General features: G+C 43.6%; 1 protein-coding gene across 1 annotated transcript in view; it reads right to left on the reverse strand.

Moving 5' to 3' along the window:
- Nucleotides 1-5,818: 5,818 nt before the first annotated feature.
- Nucleotides 5,819-15,240, reverse strand: part of CIMIP4 (ciliary microtubule inner protein 4) — a 29,718-nt gene continuing 20,296 nt past the window's right edge. Inside the window, exons 5-6 of the mRNA XM_066361253.1 lie at nt 7,429-7,539; nt 5,819-5,952 (exon numbers count right to left, since the gene is read on the reverse strand). Coding sequence (XP_066217350.1) covers nt 7,451-7,539 — 89 coding nt within the window. The 3' untranslated portion in view covers nt 5,819-5,952; nt 7,429-7,450. The remainder of the gene's footprint in view (nt 5,953-7,428; nt 7,540-15,240) is intronic.

Below are 15,240 nucleotides of genomic sequence, written 5' to 3' on the forward strand. Positions count from 1 at the left end.
CTACTCCATTGGTCCACACCAGGGCCCTGACCTGCCCCAGGGCTCCAGCATTGTTCACCCGAATCCCCTGTGGCCTGGGATGGTGCTTCACAGCTTCTAAATCCTCACACCCACACACTGCCTCTCTTTCCCTCCTTTCCTGACCCTCTCACCCCCTTGTATTATGCTTGTCTATCTGCCCCCTTATCACACCTGAGCCTGGTAGCCCTTTAAACTCAAGGACTGACTACAACCCTGTCTTTAAGCTCAGGTCCAGGTCCCCTTACCAAAAAACTACTAAGCCAGGTTAAACTTTAAGTGACAGGCAGTTCCCTAACTCCCCACCTGAGCAAACCTGACTGATATCCTGCATCCCCTCACCCAACCTCCCGCTGGGGCAACTTCCTCAGTAAGTGATGCTCCATCCAACCTCCCCTTGAGCCAACCCTCCCACCCTGCCCCAAAATTTTGTGCCAAAACTAACCTCCTGGTTAAGGCTTGCTCACTAACTCTATAAAAGCTGTGGGCCATAAAACACAGAAGATGGGGCCGCAAACTAAACCTGATAAGCTCAGAGAAAGACTGCATGGTAGCCTTACAAACTCAGGGACCTAAAGTGACCACACAGGATGATCTAAAATTAAAACCTTTCTAACTAAAAGCAGTTCATGGTGGGTAATCATGTCTGTCTGTTGGGCGGATAAAATGTATTATGCTCACTTTGTTAAAGATGATGCTGCCCATGGGGAGGCCGTTGCCCAGGTGGTATTAATGTGTGGGTTTGTAGCCTGGGGCTTGGTTTTGGGATTAAGCCTTTCCCACCCTTTTTGATGTGGGATGGTACAATCCAATCATGCCTCAGAGAAGTGACTTTGTATTAGAGACTTCCCTATTTTGTATATTGGATTAAAGGTTTTGAATCTACACTATAAAATGGGGGCAGAATGAGAGCTTGCCCTCTTGGTTCCTGAGATTAGCATTAGAGAGCAGAGAGCAGAGAAAGGCCATGTGGAGGAGGCCAGGAGAAGCAGCCAAGATGGCGGAGTGTTGAGTGAGAAGCCAGTTTGTGCAGTTTGTGCAGGGAGAAGGAAGGAGATGGGGAACAGAGGTGAATAAGTCTGGTGAGCTAGAAACCTTTGATTCTAGGAAACTCGGAGAAGTCAGTAGCTTTGTGAGCACTGAATGTGAGTGGGTTTTGGAGCCCAGTGTGTGTTTTTACTTGCCCGCCGGTGCAAGCTAGGATTAAGGAAGATGGCTCATCAGTTTTTGGCTCCGTTGTTTCTTTACCGACTGTCCGAATCCAATGCGAACCTGCATGGGCCAGGCGGCTGTGATGGTAGCTCTGCCTACTGGCTTTACGCTGTCCTACAGAAGTATTTTCTCTCTAAACAAATGCCAGTGCTTACTTTTACTCAAGCCTGTCTGTTGTATTTTGCACCTAGGATAGCATACCTGATAACATGCCTTTAAAATGTGTAATCATCTTTTCCTGCCCCCTTAGGGAAGGCATGCCGCCAGAGCAGGAACCAACAAACCCCCTCATTGTTATTACCATATGAATCATTAACTGTTAACTGACTTGTTCCTTCCTGCCTAAGTACAAGAAGTTTCAACATATACATTTTTACTTTTTTACCCAATCCCAGAGATCCTCACCCCACTCCCGCATTACTTTCTCTCTCCTCCTGATCTGTCACCAGTCAATTTCATCGGATCCCCTTACCTCTTTCCCTTTGATTCTGATTATAAAATAAGTAGTGAAAAAGCCATTTTTCAGAGTGCTTTCTCAATCCGTTGAGACTTTGCTTCCGGCAACTGTTGACAGTTTGGCTCAAATAAACTCATAACAAATTGTTATATATAAAGTACTTGTTAAGCCTAATCTGGAGGGACTCGAAACATTGAAGACACGAACAAAATCCGTGGATTCCACGCCAAAGCTTTATTGTCTATCTTGGCCAAGCGGCGGCAACTCCGACAGAAATCTGAGGGAGAGCGTGCTGGCCCTTTGTTTTACCTAGTTTTTATAGTTTTGCAAGTGGAAAGTACAGAAGCAAAAATTGTAATTAGGTGTCCTTTACCACTATTGGTTATAGTCATATGCCCTTTAACATGATAGGACCATGTTCAATTTGTAAGCCATACATCATTTTGGAGAAAACAAAATTTACAAGTCAACACAATGGTAGAAAGATGTCTCTTTACTTATTAAAAGGCATTCCTATATTTTCTAATGTTTATCCGCCATCTCTTTGTCCAGAGTCACACACATTAACTACATGCATTCACATGGGAGAGGTAGTTTCCATGGGGACAAATGCCCGCAAATGGCTCATTACTATAAGAAAAGGTTTATTTTGGCTTTTTCTCTTCCTGTACCTGGCTAGCCATTCACCCCTTTCCCCACAGGTGTGGTGGAATGTCAGGGAATCCATGTTTTCCTTCCCTTTGCATTTACAATACAATGCCAAGGGCCATCCTGGTTTTATGCCAATCACACAGTACAGAGATTATTCACAAAATTTCTCTGCACACCTTAACCCAAATTAATAAAATGTTCTTCAAGCCTTTTAAAATATTAATATTGATTCTGTAGCTTTTGGTACTTTATAACACCTGTGGGTGAGGTGACGCAGTGGCTCCTCAGGGCTCCTCAGTACCTAGGAGTAAATTTAACCAAGGAGATAAAAACTTGTACTTGGAAAATTATAAAACATTGATAAAAGAAATCAAGGAAGATACAAACAAGTGGAAGCATATACCGTGCTCATGGTTAGGAAGAATAAACATCATTAAAATGTATATATTACCCAAAGCAATTTGTAAATTCAATGCAATACCAATGAAAATACCAATGACATACTTTAAAAATATAGAACACATATTCCAAAAATTTATATGGAACCAAAAAAGAACATGAATAGCCTCAGTAATCTTGAAAAGGAAGAATAAAGTGGGAGGTATCACACTTCCTGATATCAAGTTATACTATAAGGCCATTGTACTCAAAACAGCTTGGCACTGGCATAAGAACAGGCATATAGATCAACGGAACAGAACAGAGAACCCAGAAATAAACCCACAGCTCTATGGACAACTGATTGTTGGGCAGATAAAATATATTATGCTCACTTTGTTAAAGATGGTGCTGCCCAGGTGATTGTTTGGGATGGGTGTGATTATGTTAATATGTATTAGGGGAGGGCTTTCGCTCCAAAAGGTTTTAAAAGGAAGAGAGATCACGTTGTTCTGGGAGAAGAGTGATTGCATTCTAGGAGGAGGGCAGAGAGCAGGGAGGAGAGGCAGCCAAGATGGCGGAATGCTAAAGGAGAAGCCAGTTTGTGCAGAGTTTGTGCAGAGAGAAGGAGATGGGAAACAGAGGTGAATAAGGCTGGTGAGCTAGAAACCTTTGATTCTAGGAAAACTTGGATAAGTCGGTAGTTTTGTGAGCACTGAATGAGTGGGTTTTGGAGTCCAGTGTGTATTTTCACTTGCCCGCCGGGTGCAAGCTAGGATTAAAGGTCAAATGACCCACCAGTTCTTGGCTCCATTGTTTCATTACCATCTGTCCGAATCTAATGCAAACCTGCATGGGCCAGGCGCTGTGATGGTGGCCGTGGCTACTGGCTTTACACTGATATTTGACAAAGGAGGTAAAAGCATACATTGGAGTAAAGACAGCCTCTTCAACAAATGGTGTTGGGAAAATTGGACAGCTACCTGCAAAAAAATGAAACTAGACCACTAACTTACACCATTCACAAAAATAAACTCAAAATGGATAAAAGACTTAAATGTAAGCCATGAAACCATAAGCATCTTAGAAGAAAACATAGACAGTAGGCTCTCTGACATCTCTTGCAGCAATAATATATTTGCTGATTTATCTCCACAGGCAAGTGAAATAAAAGACAGGATATACAAATGGGACTATATCAAACTAAAAAGTTTTTGCACAGCTAAAGACAATAAGAACAGAATAAAAAACAAACTACACAATGGGAGAACATATTCGACAATACATCTGGTAAGAGGTTAATAACCAAAATTTATAAACGTTGGAATCCATGGGAGTCCGAAAGACCAGAGTAACAGGCTTTATTGAAAGGAAGAAAGGAACTCTGCTGGGCACTTCTCCTGGGGAGAAGAGCACCCGTTAGAGACTAGGGGTGAATTATATAGTGTTTGGGAGAGCCTGAGGGGATACTGAGGTAAAAGTTCTGGTATGTCCGGAATGCTCCTTCTTGGGGAGCTTCGAGCATGTGGGTGTTGAATCAAAAGTCCTGGTATGTCCGGAGCCCCTCCTTGAGGCTGCTTGTCGGCTTTTTGGAATTCCTCTGTCTCAGGGGCAATAGTCCAGTAATGGTGAGGTCTGACAGATAAGCGGAACATCAAGAGGGCAGTTTGGAATACACATATCTATCAATAAAGAACTTGTAAAACTCAACACCAGGAAGATAAACAATCCAATCAAAAAATGGGCAATAGACACTTCTCCAAAGAGGACATACAGATGGCTAATAGGCATATGAAAAAATGCTCAACATCACTAATCATTAGAGAAATGCAAATTAAAACCACAATGAGATATCACCTCACACCAGTCAGAATGGCGCTCATCAACAAAACAACACAGAATAAGTGCTGGCGAGGATGTGGAGAAAAGGGAACCCTCCTGCACTGCTGGTGAGAATGCAGACTGGTGCAGCCAATGTGGAAAACAGTATGGAGATTCCTCAAAAAATTAAAAATCGAACTTCCTTTTGACCCAGCTATCCCACTTTTAGGAATATACCCCAAGAACACCATAGCACTGTTTCAAAAGGAGAAATGCACTCCCATGTTTATGGCAGCATTGTTTACAATAGCGAAGATCTGGAAACAGCCAAGTGTCCATCAGTGGACGAGTGGATTAAAAAGCAGTGGTACATATATAGAATGGAATACTATGGGGCCATGAAAAAGAAGAAAATCTTACCTTTTGCGACAACATGGATGGACATGGAAACTATACATATTATGTTAAGTGAAATAAGCCAGGCAGAAAAAGAAAAATATCATATGACCTAACTCATTTGAGGAATCCAATGAACAATGTGAACTGAGGAACAGAATTGAGACAGAGGAGAGATCAAAGGGACCAGAGGATAAGAGGACAGAGGGAAAGGGGATGATAGGATGGGATAAAGCTGAAGAGAAGGGGGGAGGGCGCTGTGGGGAGGGAGGCAAGAGAGATGTTGAGGGGAATATGGGGCTGGGGGGATGCATTTGGGGCAACACTAGAATCTATGTAAACACAATAAATTAAAATCAATTTTAAAAAATTGCATATATAAAACCAAAAAGAAAAAAAAAAAAGAAGAATCTTCAGGCTTTGGACACACAGTGGAAATATCAATGTTAATTATGTAGCTGGGGAAAGCAAGAAAAGAAAAGAGTTCAACAAGAAAGGGAACAGCTCTTCCAATCACGATATAATTCCCAGTCAAGGAAATGAAGAGAAAAATCTTTCTAAGCCTAAGGCTAACTTCATTTTAATAAAGATAATGTTAAAAAATAAAAATAAATAAATAAATTGTTACAGGTTTGGAAGTTATTTTATGTTGACAAAACTTACTGTATTTCGGCCCTGGCTAGTTGGCTCGGTGGTAGAGCGTCGGCCTGGCGTGCAGAAGTCCCGGGTTCGATTCCCGGCCAGGGCACACAGGAGAGGCGCCCATCTGCTTCTCCACCCCTCTCCCTCTCCTTCCTCTTTGTCTCTCTCTTCCCCTCCCGCAGCCGAGGCTCCATTGGAGCAAAAGATGGCCTGGGTGCTGGGGATGGCTCCTTGGCCTCTGCCCCAGGCGCTAGAGTGGCTCTGGTCGCGACAGAGCGACGCCCTGGATGTGCAGAGCATCGCCCCCTGGTGGGCGTGCCGGGTGGATCCTGGTCGGGCGCATGCGGGAGTCTGTCTGACTGCATCCCCGATTCCAGCTTCAAAAAAATACAAAAAAAAAAAACAAACTTACTGTATTTCTCCATGTATAAGACACTCCCGTGTATAAGACTCACCTTAATTTTGGGGCTCGAAATTTGAAAAAAAGTATTACATTTGAAATAAAGTTATTAAACTCAAGTTTTATTCATCATAAAATTCATACAACTCCTCATCACTGTCAAAACTTCTATCCATTAGCTTGTCCTCATCTGTGTCGATGACAAATCACTGTCTTCAACAATGAGCACAAAAACAAGCGTGAAAAAGTAGGAAATGCAGGTAAAAAATCTACAACCACAGTATAAGACGCACCCAGTTTTTAGACCCCACATTTTTCGAAAAAGGGTGCATCTTATACATGGGGGAATACGGTAAATCCCCAGACACACTAGGGTCTCAGCCCATCTGTTCACAGATGCACAAATAAGTTTCTTATAAAACTCATCAGGCCTTGTGTGTCCCTCCTTTGGCGACCCAACACCTGTCACCGCCATGATGCTGAATACCAAGCACATAGCAGGTTCTCAGTAAATACTGGCTGTTGGTCAAATAAGTTTGTAAAATATGATTTTTATGTTTGCTCGCTTATAGTTTGCATGGGGGCTGGGCAGCGCCAGGTAATTATGGTCTGTGAAACTGCAAATTACCTTCCTTCTTGGGAAGGGCCATTGTTTTGCTAATGTTTGCTGGAGGAGAGGTTTTCATGCCAGGAAGCTTTAAAAAGAGAGAGAAGGAGAAGAAGAAGCCATGTTTGCAGAGTGAGAGCAGAGAGAATGCAGGGTGCTGAAGGAGAAGCCATGTTTTGCAGAGAGAAAGTGTGCAGATGGGGAACCACAGGTGAGGGGCTTTGCGAGCTCTGCTGAGACTGGTGGGGCCCTTGACTCTAGGAGAAACCAGAGAAGATTCACCTGGTTGTGGAACCAAGAGAACGTGTCGTGGCTTTGGGAGCCCTGAGTGAAAAGGAAGTGTTTTCCCTGTGTGTTGCTCATCGACCGGTGTGAGACTTTAATAAAGGAATGGCCCACCACTTTTTGGCTCCACTGTTTCTTTACCATCTGTCCAAATTTTTATTTTATTTTAATGGGGTGACATTGATAAATCAGGGTACATATGTTCAGAGAAAACATCTCCAGATTATTTTGACATTTGATTATGTTGCATACCCTCGCCCAAAGTCAACTTGTCTTCTGTCACCTTCTATCTGGTTTTCTTTGTGCCCCTCCCCTCCCTCACCCCTCACCCCCACCTCCCTACCCCCATTACCCCATCTGTCCAAATTCAATGAGAACCTACATATGCATGGCCGTGAGGGCAGCAACTACTGGCCATACACTGGCCCACAGAAAAGAATTACCATTGGCAATTATTGCCTGGGGCAGGTCACCCTCTTGCTTGTAAACCAGGTGAGCTAGCAGCACAGGGAAGTGGCTAGCCCTCAGCCTGATTTCTGCAGTGCCAGCCATAAAACTCACCCAAATTGTTCTGTGGACAGGCTCATGACCTCTGCTCCCCAGGTGCGATATCTGCAGGATCGGCCAGAAGGGGCGGTGGCCAGGCCCTCTGGCAGACAGTTCTCCGTGAGCCTTGATAATGAGTATCCTGGCTTACCTGCCAGTTCATTCACCCACCCCTCTCACTCCACCCCAAAAAATCTACTCTCTTCCCAGGTTGACTTCTCAGACTTCTGAACCTGCAATTTTAATAAAGTCATTATCATTGTCACAGCTATTAGTGGCTTACTCTGTCTGTGCCAGGCACAGTGGGAAACAGTGAATACTATATGCAATGATTTAGACTGACACAATTAATTTTAGCATATTTCAGGTTCTAAGTTTTGCACAAAATAGATGTTTACTGTTATTTAAACAGCATAACCCAAATTCATTTGACAATGGGACAATTTTCCACCAAGCACTGTGCACAAAAAGAGGGGTCCTGTAATAAAACTGACAAGTCCAGTGAGGGAGAGTAACCTCACAGGGTGATCTGATCATAGATTCCTAACTGGGCAGATTGCTGTGAGTAGTCATGCCCCAGGCATAGAACTTCTTTAGGAAAAGGCTTATTTTGTTTTAAGCCAGCCTTGCCCATTGTTCTTGTGCCTCCAGGGTCTCAAACTTTTTGAAGTCGGGGTGCATTTAAAATCCTCCAAATTATTCTAGGCATACTATATACAAATTTCTGAGAAATATGTTATAATAATTAAGTCAAATATTAGAGAAAAAAATATAAAGTCCAAGCATGCTTTTATGGTAATTAAATGAAATAATTATGACAAAATTAAATTTATTCTGACATTAAAAAACATTTTTATATTTTTTGTTATGCTTTTTAGAATTCATTAAAAAGAGGGGTTAAAAATAAAAAAGTTATCTTTTTATGTATATAGATACATTCTTTAGTAAGATTTAGTAAATTCTGCAGGTCCCGGCACGAATGTGTTTTTTCATTCTTGTGTTTATGAGAAACATGAGCCTGATGTGTCCTAGCGATTTCTTCAATGTGTGGGCATATATTTGAAAGGCAAACTCTCATTTTCTCATCAATACATTGAAGAATTCCTTTTTTGTACTCTTGTGTTGAGTGCAGAAAACCCCCACCATACATATCATCTTAACTTGACACCAAACAAAGGATAGAAAAAACTTGCCTCCAGTCTTTCCAGGGAACATGGGGGGTAGTGTAAACAATCCAGCACCACAGCTTAACAGCCTTTTGCAACTTAATCAGGCAAGTGAGGTGGGGGGTTGGGCAGACTGTCAGCTTACAGCCAACTCCCCACACCTCTGTCCCCCCAAAATCTAAACTCCAAAAACCCTGTTGGTTTTTTGATCCCCAACAGGCACATATTTCTCTGGAATACCATAGGGCGCACCTGGAAATCTTCTAGGGCGCACCAGTGCATCTTGGCACACACTTTGAGAATCACTGCTCTAGGTAAACACACTCCTGAAATGCCAGAGGTAATCTTTTCCAGACCCCTCAAAGGCATAAGCACCCTCAAGGGAGCGTAGAGTCTTACTGACTATCCTGGACCTGGCTTTCTCCCACCTCCATGTAATCTTCCTTACATTCCCTCCATAATTCTAAGTGTAGAAAAGAAACTGCAAAACCATCATTTTCCAGAGCATTTGAGATCTTGCTTCCCAGCAATTGTTTGCAGTTTGGCTCAAATTAAATCTTATTAAAAAAATTTTTCAGGTTTGAATGTTTATACTTCAACAGTACCTATTTACATGCCCAGTGTTCCCTGAAGCACATAGTTGGGAAAACTGGACCTGAAGGAATGAAAAGAATAGCATTTACTACACGCCTGTAAGAGGGTGATGCACTGCGCCAGGTCCCGGGTGTGCATTTTCTCAGATGATCCTTATAACAGCCTCTGGAAAAGGCGTTCTCACCCCTGCTGGGAATGAGAAGCAGGCTTTCACAAGTGAGATGGTTTTCCCAAGGAGTCGAGCCTAGTTAGGGAGTCACCTTCATCTACAGTCTCCTGTGGCCTCTTTGTATGTGTGCGTGTGTGTGTGTGTGTGTGTGTGTGAGAGAGAGAGAGAGAGAGAGAGAGAGAGAGACAGGAAGGGAGAGATGAGAAGCATCAATTCTTCATTGCAGGACCTTAGTTGTTCATTGATCGCTTTCTCATATGTGCCTTGATGGGGGGTGGGTGACTACAGCAGAGCAAGTGACCCCTTGCTCAAGCCAGCAACCTTAGGCTCAAGCCAATGACCTTGGGCTTCAAGCCAGCAACCTTTGGGCTCAAGCTAGTGACCATTGGGTCATGTCTATGATCCCACGCTCAAGCCAGCAACCCCACACTCAAGCTGGTGAGAACATGTTCAAGCCGGATGAGCCCGCACTCAAGCTGACGACCTTGGGATTTTGAACCTGGGTCCTCTGCATCCCAGTCCAATGCTCTAGTCATTGTGCTATCGCCTGGTTGTCGGGAGCCGATCCACTAATGCTGGCTAACTAGGTCACAGCAGGAGAAGATCCACAACTGCTGGTTGACAAAGTCACAGCAAAAGAAGATAGAGTCACCGCAGTAAAGACCAACAGCTGCGGGTTGACAAAGTCACTGCAAAGGAAAGGCACAACGATACTTCCCCCTTTAATCTTTTGAATTAATCTGGCCTTATATCCCCCCTTTTCTAGGTGTGTGCTATTATTTGTAGCACAGGGATAATAGTACTGTGCTTTCCCTGTAGATTTGTAGTAATTTCTTTGGAAATGAGACAGAAGGTGTAAGTTCCACAGAAAAGCCTGTAAGCCCCTTGAACTGGGCTCATAAACATAAGAGGCTGGCCATGATATCCCTCATAAGGGGTTAAGTTTGTAGGAGAATTTCTTCTTATTAATCATGTTAGAAAGAATAAAGTTAGAACTTAGCCAGTATATGAATATAGTAAATAAATAAAGTTTAACTAGACATTAGAATCTTAGGCAAAGTGTAGTAGAGTGGCCTGTTGCGTGGCCTTGGATAGGAGTGCAGCTGGCTAGTAAAGAATGTTTTGTTAAAAGACTTGTTTTGTCATTGAAGACAGTTGCTGGGCTTTTCTCAGTAAAACATTCTCATGAGATTTTTGTATTTTCCAAGAATAAGGAGAGGAATGTGGTGGGATTCATAGCAGCAATAGCAACTAATGCCTTCTGATATTATGTTGCTACTAGCTATCTTGCAGGTGCACTCTATGTATCTTTAAGTAAAAATTACTCTTAATACTATGTCAGTTTCTTAAATAGCAAGCCTTTTGTAGTCTTGTGAGAAAAGAATTAGGACACTGCATGAACTCAAGGCCATTTGCCTGAGCAAGCGGTGGTCCTTTGCTAGTCCTTGATGATTTCGTCTGCTATCTCTTTCTGAGCCCTTGACTCACAACAACAGTAAAATAGAGTTTTTACTTAGTACTAATCTTTTAGAAGTTTGTACCGATATTGTTATTACTATTCAAGTTATTGTATAACTGTACTTTGAATAACTTACCACCTGACTTGTAGCTTATAGATATGAATTAACTGTTATCTAAAAATATGTAACCATAGTGAAACTAAAACAATGATGTATTCAAAATACCATGTGATTGTAACTTAGTGTGTGTGCATAAAAAGTAATGTTAGACCAGCCATTGGCAGAGATGCCTGGCAGTAAATGCTAACTAGAGAATAAAGAGAAAGAAAAGAATTCGGCTCCCTCACTCGAATTTCGCCGATGCCGTCTCCTCCTGTGGGACCCCTGGATCCCCCCGGGGCTGGACCCCGGCACCTGGTCAGGCTCCTGTGGCCTCTTGACCACAAGCCTGCATTTGAATTTTCCTCTGCAGTTGCTGCAGCTCCTGCTTGCTCCTGCTAACCACAAAAACCATGATTCCTGCAGGGAAAATGAGTAAAGACTTGGCCTGCCACCCATATCATCCCCAGCAATTTGGATTTGCAAAGCTGGCAAAATGGACTATTTACTTCCAGATTAGACATAAATCTAACTGGACCTCAATTTCCTCATCTATAAAATGAAGATATAAGTGGAGGGGCAAGAAACGCACAGTTAGAAAGGTGTTCATCAAACCGTCTAGGTTCCCTCCTTAGCATGGATTTATGAGACCCATACTTGGCCTGCAATTAAGAGGTGCTGCCACCAGGGGGTGAGCTGGACTCGGACTATAACCACGTGGTGCCAGCGAACTGGCGGATTCCCACTGGGATGGTCCTTGGATATAGCAGAAATTGTGAAGTCGGGTCTGAATCATGAGCAAAGGAGGTCCTACATGAACTGAAGAGTGAATAACTTTTCCACTGTGTGAATTAATGCTACTGTAGATCTGGTCCCTGTACCTCCTTGAAACTTAAGAATCAATGTAAATTCCACCATCTAGGGACCTGAGAAGCATGAAGAACAAGGAACACTGTTGGAAACAGCACCGGTGAGTTAAAGACCTTATTTAGGTTTTAAAAATCTATGCATGTTTTATTTTGCCAAGTTTACAGCTTCTCTCTCTCCAGAATATTCAATGTTTAATTTAAAATGGTTCCTCTTAATGTTCTGAGATAAAATCTTTGACTGAGGCAAATTGGTGAAACTTGTATCATTTGTTCACTTTTGTCAAAATTGAAACTGTCTGCTCTCCAGCATTCTGTTTCCTGGCCACTCTTTCCAGCATTGGCGTTCCTCGGAGGGGATGTTGGCAGCTCTCTCTGTAGTTAGAGAAAGCAAAGCTGCATCTGAAAAGGGATACACTCACTATAATGTGAAGTTGAATTTCTGCAGCATCATTCCAACCCACCTTCTATACCCTCAAACCTGTGTCCCTGAGCAATTGAGTGGTTGTGTGTGTGCTATTTTTTTTAATTTATTGATTTTAGAGAGAGAGAGAAAAGGAGAGAGAGAAACATTGATTTTGTTGTTCCACTTATATTATATGCATTCATTGGTTGATTTTTGTATGTGCCCTGACAGGGAATGGAATCCACAACCTTGGTGTATCACGACGATGCTCTAACCAACCAAGCTACCCAGCCAAGGCTGTGTGTGCCTTTTGAAAGTTGTGCAAATGGTATGTTTCATACCGTGGGGCTCAATTGGAAGATTGTCATTTTCTCCCACTGAGATATATTGTGAGATCTTTCCGTGCTGGTGTGTGTAGATGTGGTTCATTCCTTTCCACAGATGTACATTACCCCATTTTTCCATTCCCTTGCTCACAGATGTGTGTGTTGTTTCACAATTACAAACAGTGCTGCAATGAATCTCTTTGTGCAGGGCTCCTGGTTGTGTATGTTTGAGTTTCTGTAGGCTACATAGAAATGGAATTTTAAATTATAAGATATAATTTCAATTTTGCTAAATGCTTCCTTGCTGTTCTGCACTCATAATTCTTTGAGTGTATGAGAGTTCCCATTTCCCTCCTTCTCACCTACACTTAACATTTAATGTTTGCCAAACCAAGAAATATATTGTTTTAACTTGCATCTCTCTGATTATTGAGGATATTGAGCATCTTTTCCGCAACTCGATGTGGCTTCTTCAGTCATTATTAAAACCCTTTAAATTCCAGCCAGACTGTAAGCTCTTGGGGGAGCGACTAGGCCCCACATCTAAGGCCCTCACAGGGCACACACAGCCCACCCAAGCATAGATTTTCTTTCTACCTTTCCCACCTGACTTCTGTGCCTTAATTTGTAGCCTTACTCTCTAAGCTTAACACACGCCCTTCACCCCATGGCTCCCCAAATATGCCGTGCTGGGTCTTCGTTCACACTGTGCCCTCTGTCTGGAATGCTATGCCTCTCCCCATCCACCTGTGTTTGAGGAGAAGGACTGCAGTAGATGCATAGCACTGTCCCCACAGTGCCTAACAGGGCCAAATGTTTGCAGTGCTCAGTATGTATTTATTGATATGACTGGTGGCGTAGAAATGGCTTTGCTCAGAAATTCCTGGGTTTTCCGTCACAGTTTCCTCTTGGTAGAATCTTGGGCAACTTACGTGGCCTTTCCAAGCCCCCATTTTCTCATCTTCATAAAGAGGATGGTAGTAACTCTGAGCACTGGTGTAAGGTTGAAAAAAGGTCGCGTGTGTAAAGCATTTGGCACATTATCATACGCATCGGCAAATTAGAATTTCTATGTCGAAACAGCATGGCATTTGCTTTGGCTACAATACTTTGGGTGGCTCATTTCTTCAGTTGCCCTATGTGATGAACCGATAGTAGCTACTCAATAAAGTCTATTCCAGCACAAGAACAATGTGCTGCAGAGATTAGGTACTCAATAAGGAAGCTGAGCTGAACTCAGCACCTTGCACATAAGTATTCAATAAATATTAAATCAAGTCAAATTCACTTCCCCATACTGCATCCTGCTCCCATCCTACCTTAAAGAAGCCATTCCTTTTGTGGAAAGAGGGGCAGCCCGCCTTCTCCTGGCAGGGATCTTGTTTGGTTTTTCCAAAGCATGATCATCCTCATGGAAGGCTTTATTGTGGTGGTCCTCAATGAACCAATCCTACCCATAGGAATACTCCAGGGCAGTCTCCTCCCACTACGAGTCTGGGCTTGACCACATGACCTTTTGACCACAGGGACATTAACAAGCCAGTGTAAGATGTGAGAAGTTCTAGCACATTGATTCTTGTCCAGTTGGAAGGCTCCTTCTTGGAACCTAGTCACCATGCCAGGAAAAAGCCCCAGCTCTCCACAGAGAGTGATGCCTCGCCAACCCCCAGCTGCAGAACTCATCCCGCTGAGGCACCTGGTATGTGAGAGAAGCAGCCACCTTCACAGCAGATGCCGCACGGAGCAGACAGTAACCACACTTTCTGAGCCCTGCCCAAATTGCACAATCATCAGCAGGTGAATGTTGCTGTTATTTTTAAGCCAGTAAACTTTGGGGTGGTTTGAAAGACAGTAAATAACCCGTGAGGAGAGCATGTTCTGAGAGAGCAAGTCAGTGATCTGGGGGTAAGGTGTGCTGCTGGCTTGGAGAACCAGCAGGTAATAAGCTTCAGGTAAACATGACTGTCTAACCTGGAACTCCTTCTTTGCGATCCTCTTCCCTGGGACCCCAATTCCCAGTCCCTACCCTGTTGTGACCACGGCCTTATCAAACAAGGGTAAGGTTAGCTCTCTAAACAGATGCCCAAGCTCACAGTAGAAGTCCAGAGGCGGGTAGCTCAGTGAGGTTCCTGGAGGACCCAGACTGCACAGGACCCAAACTGTGTCTGCGAGGAGCAGTCTGGGCTGTGCGCTTCCTCACTCAGTACAGCCGGAGATAGCCGTGCTCCCCAGCTCTCCTGCACAGAAAAGAATCTCCCAGGAGGTTACACATGCAAGTGTGCACGCGCACACGCGCACGCATGCGCGCGCACACACACACACACACACACGTTACCTCACACGTTTCTCATTGGCCAAATTGAGTCACATACTCATATCTGAAGCAATCTTTTTATATGTGTATGGGAAGGGGTCAGAATTACCAAGAGCCCAATTACAACTACTCCTGGATTGGAAGGGTATGTGGCCAATTCCTCTGAAGTCCCCAGGCTCATAGGCAAGGAATGGGCATCTGGAAATAATTGGGGTTCTGCTAGGGAGCACATACAAGGCAAGATCCAGCAGTGCCCCCTGCAGGACCCTACCACTCAAGGCAGGAGGGAGAAGCCCAGCACATTGGTCTTCTCACGTCTTTTCCTGAAACTCCACTCAGCTCTCACATTCTTTCCTGGAATTCGGGGTAGGGGTAGGCGTGTGTGTGTGTGTGTGTGTGTGTGTGTGTGTGTGTGTGTGTCTAGGGG

Source organism: Saccopteryx leptura, chromosome 1 (genome assembly GCF_036850995.1).
Source record: "Saccopteryx leptura isolate mSacLep1 chromosome 1, mSacLep1_pri_phased_curated, whole genome shotgun sequence".
Classification (NCBI taxonomy): Eukaryota; Metazoa; Chordata; class Mammalia; order Chiroptera; family Emballonuridae; genus Saccopteryx; species Saccopteryx leptura.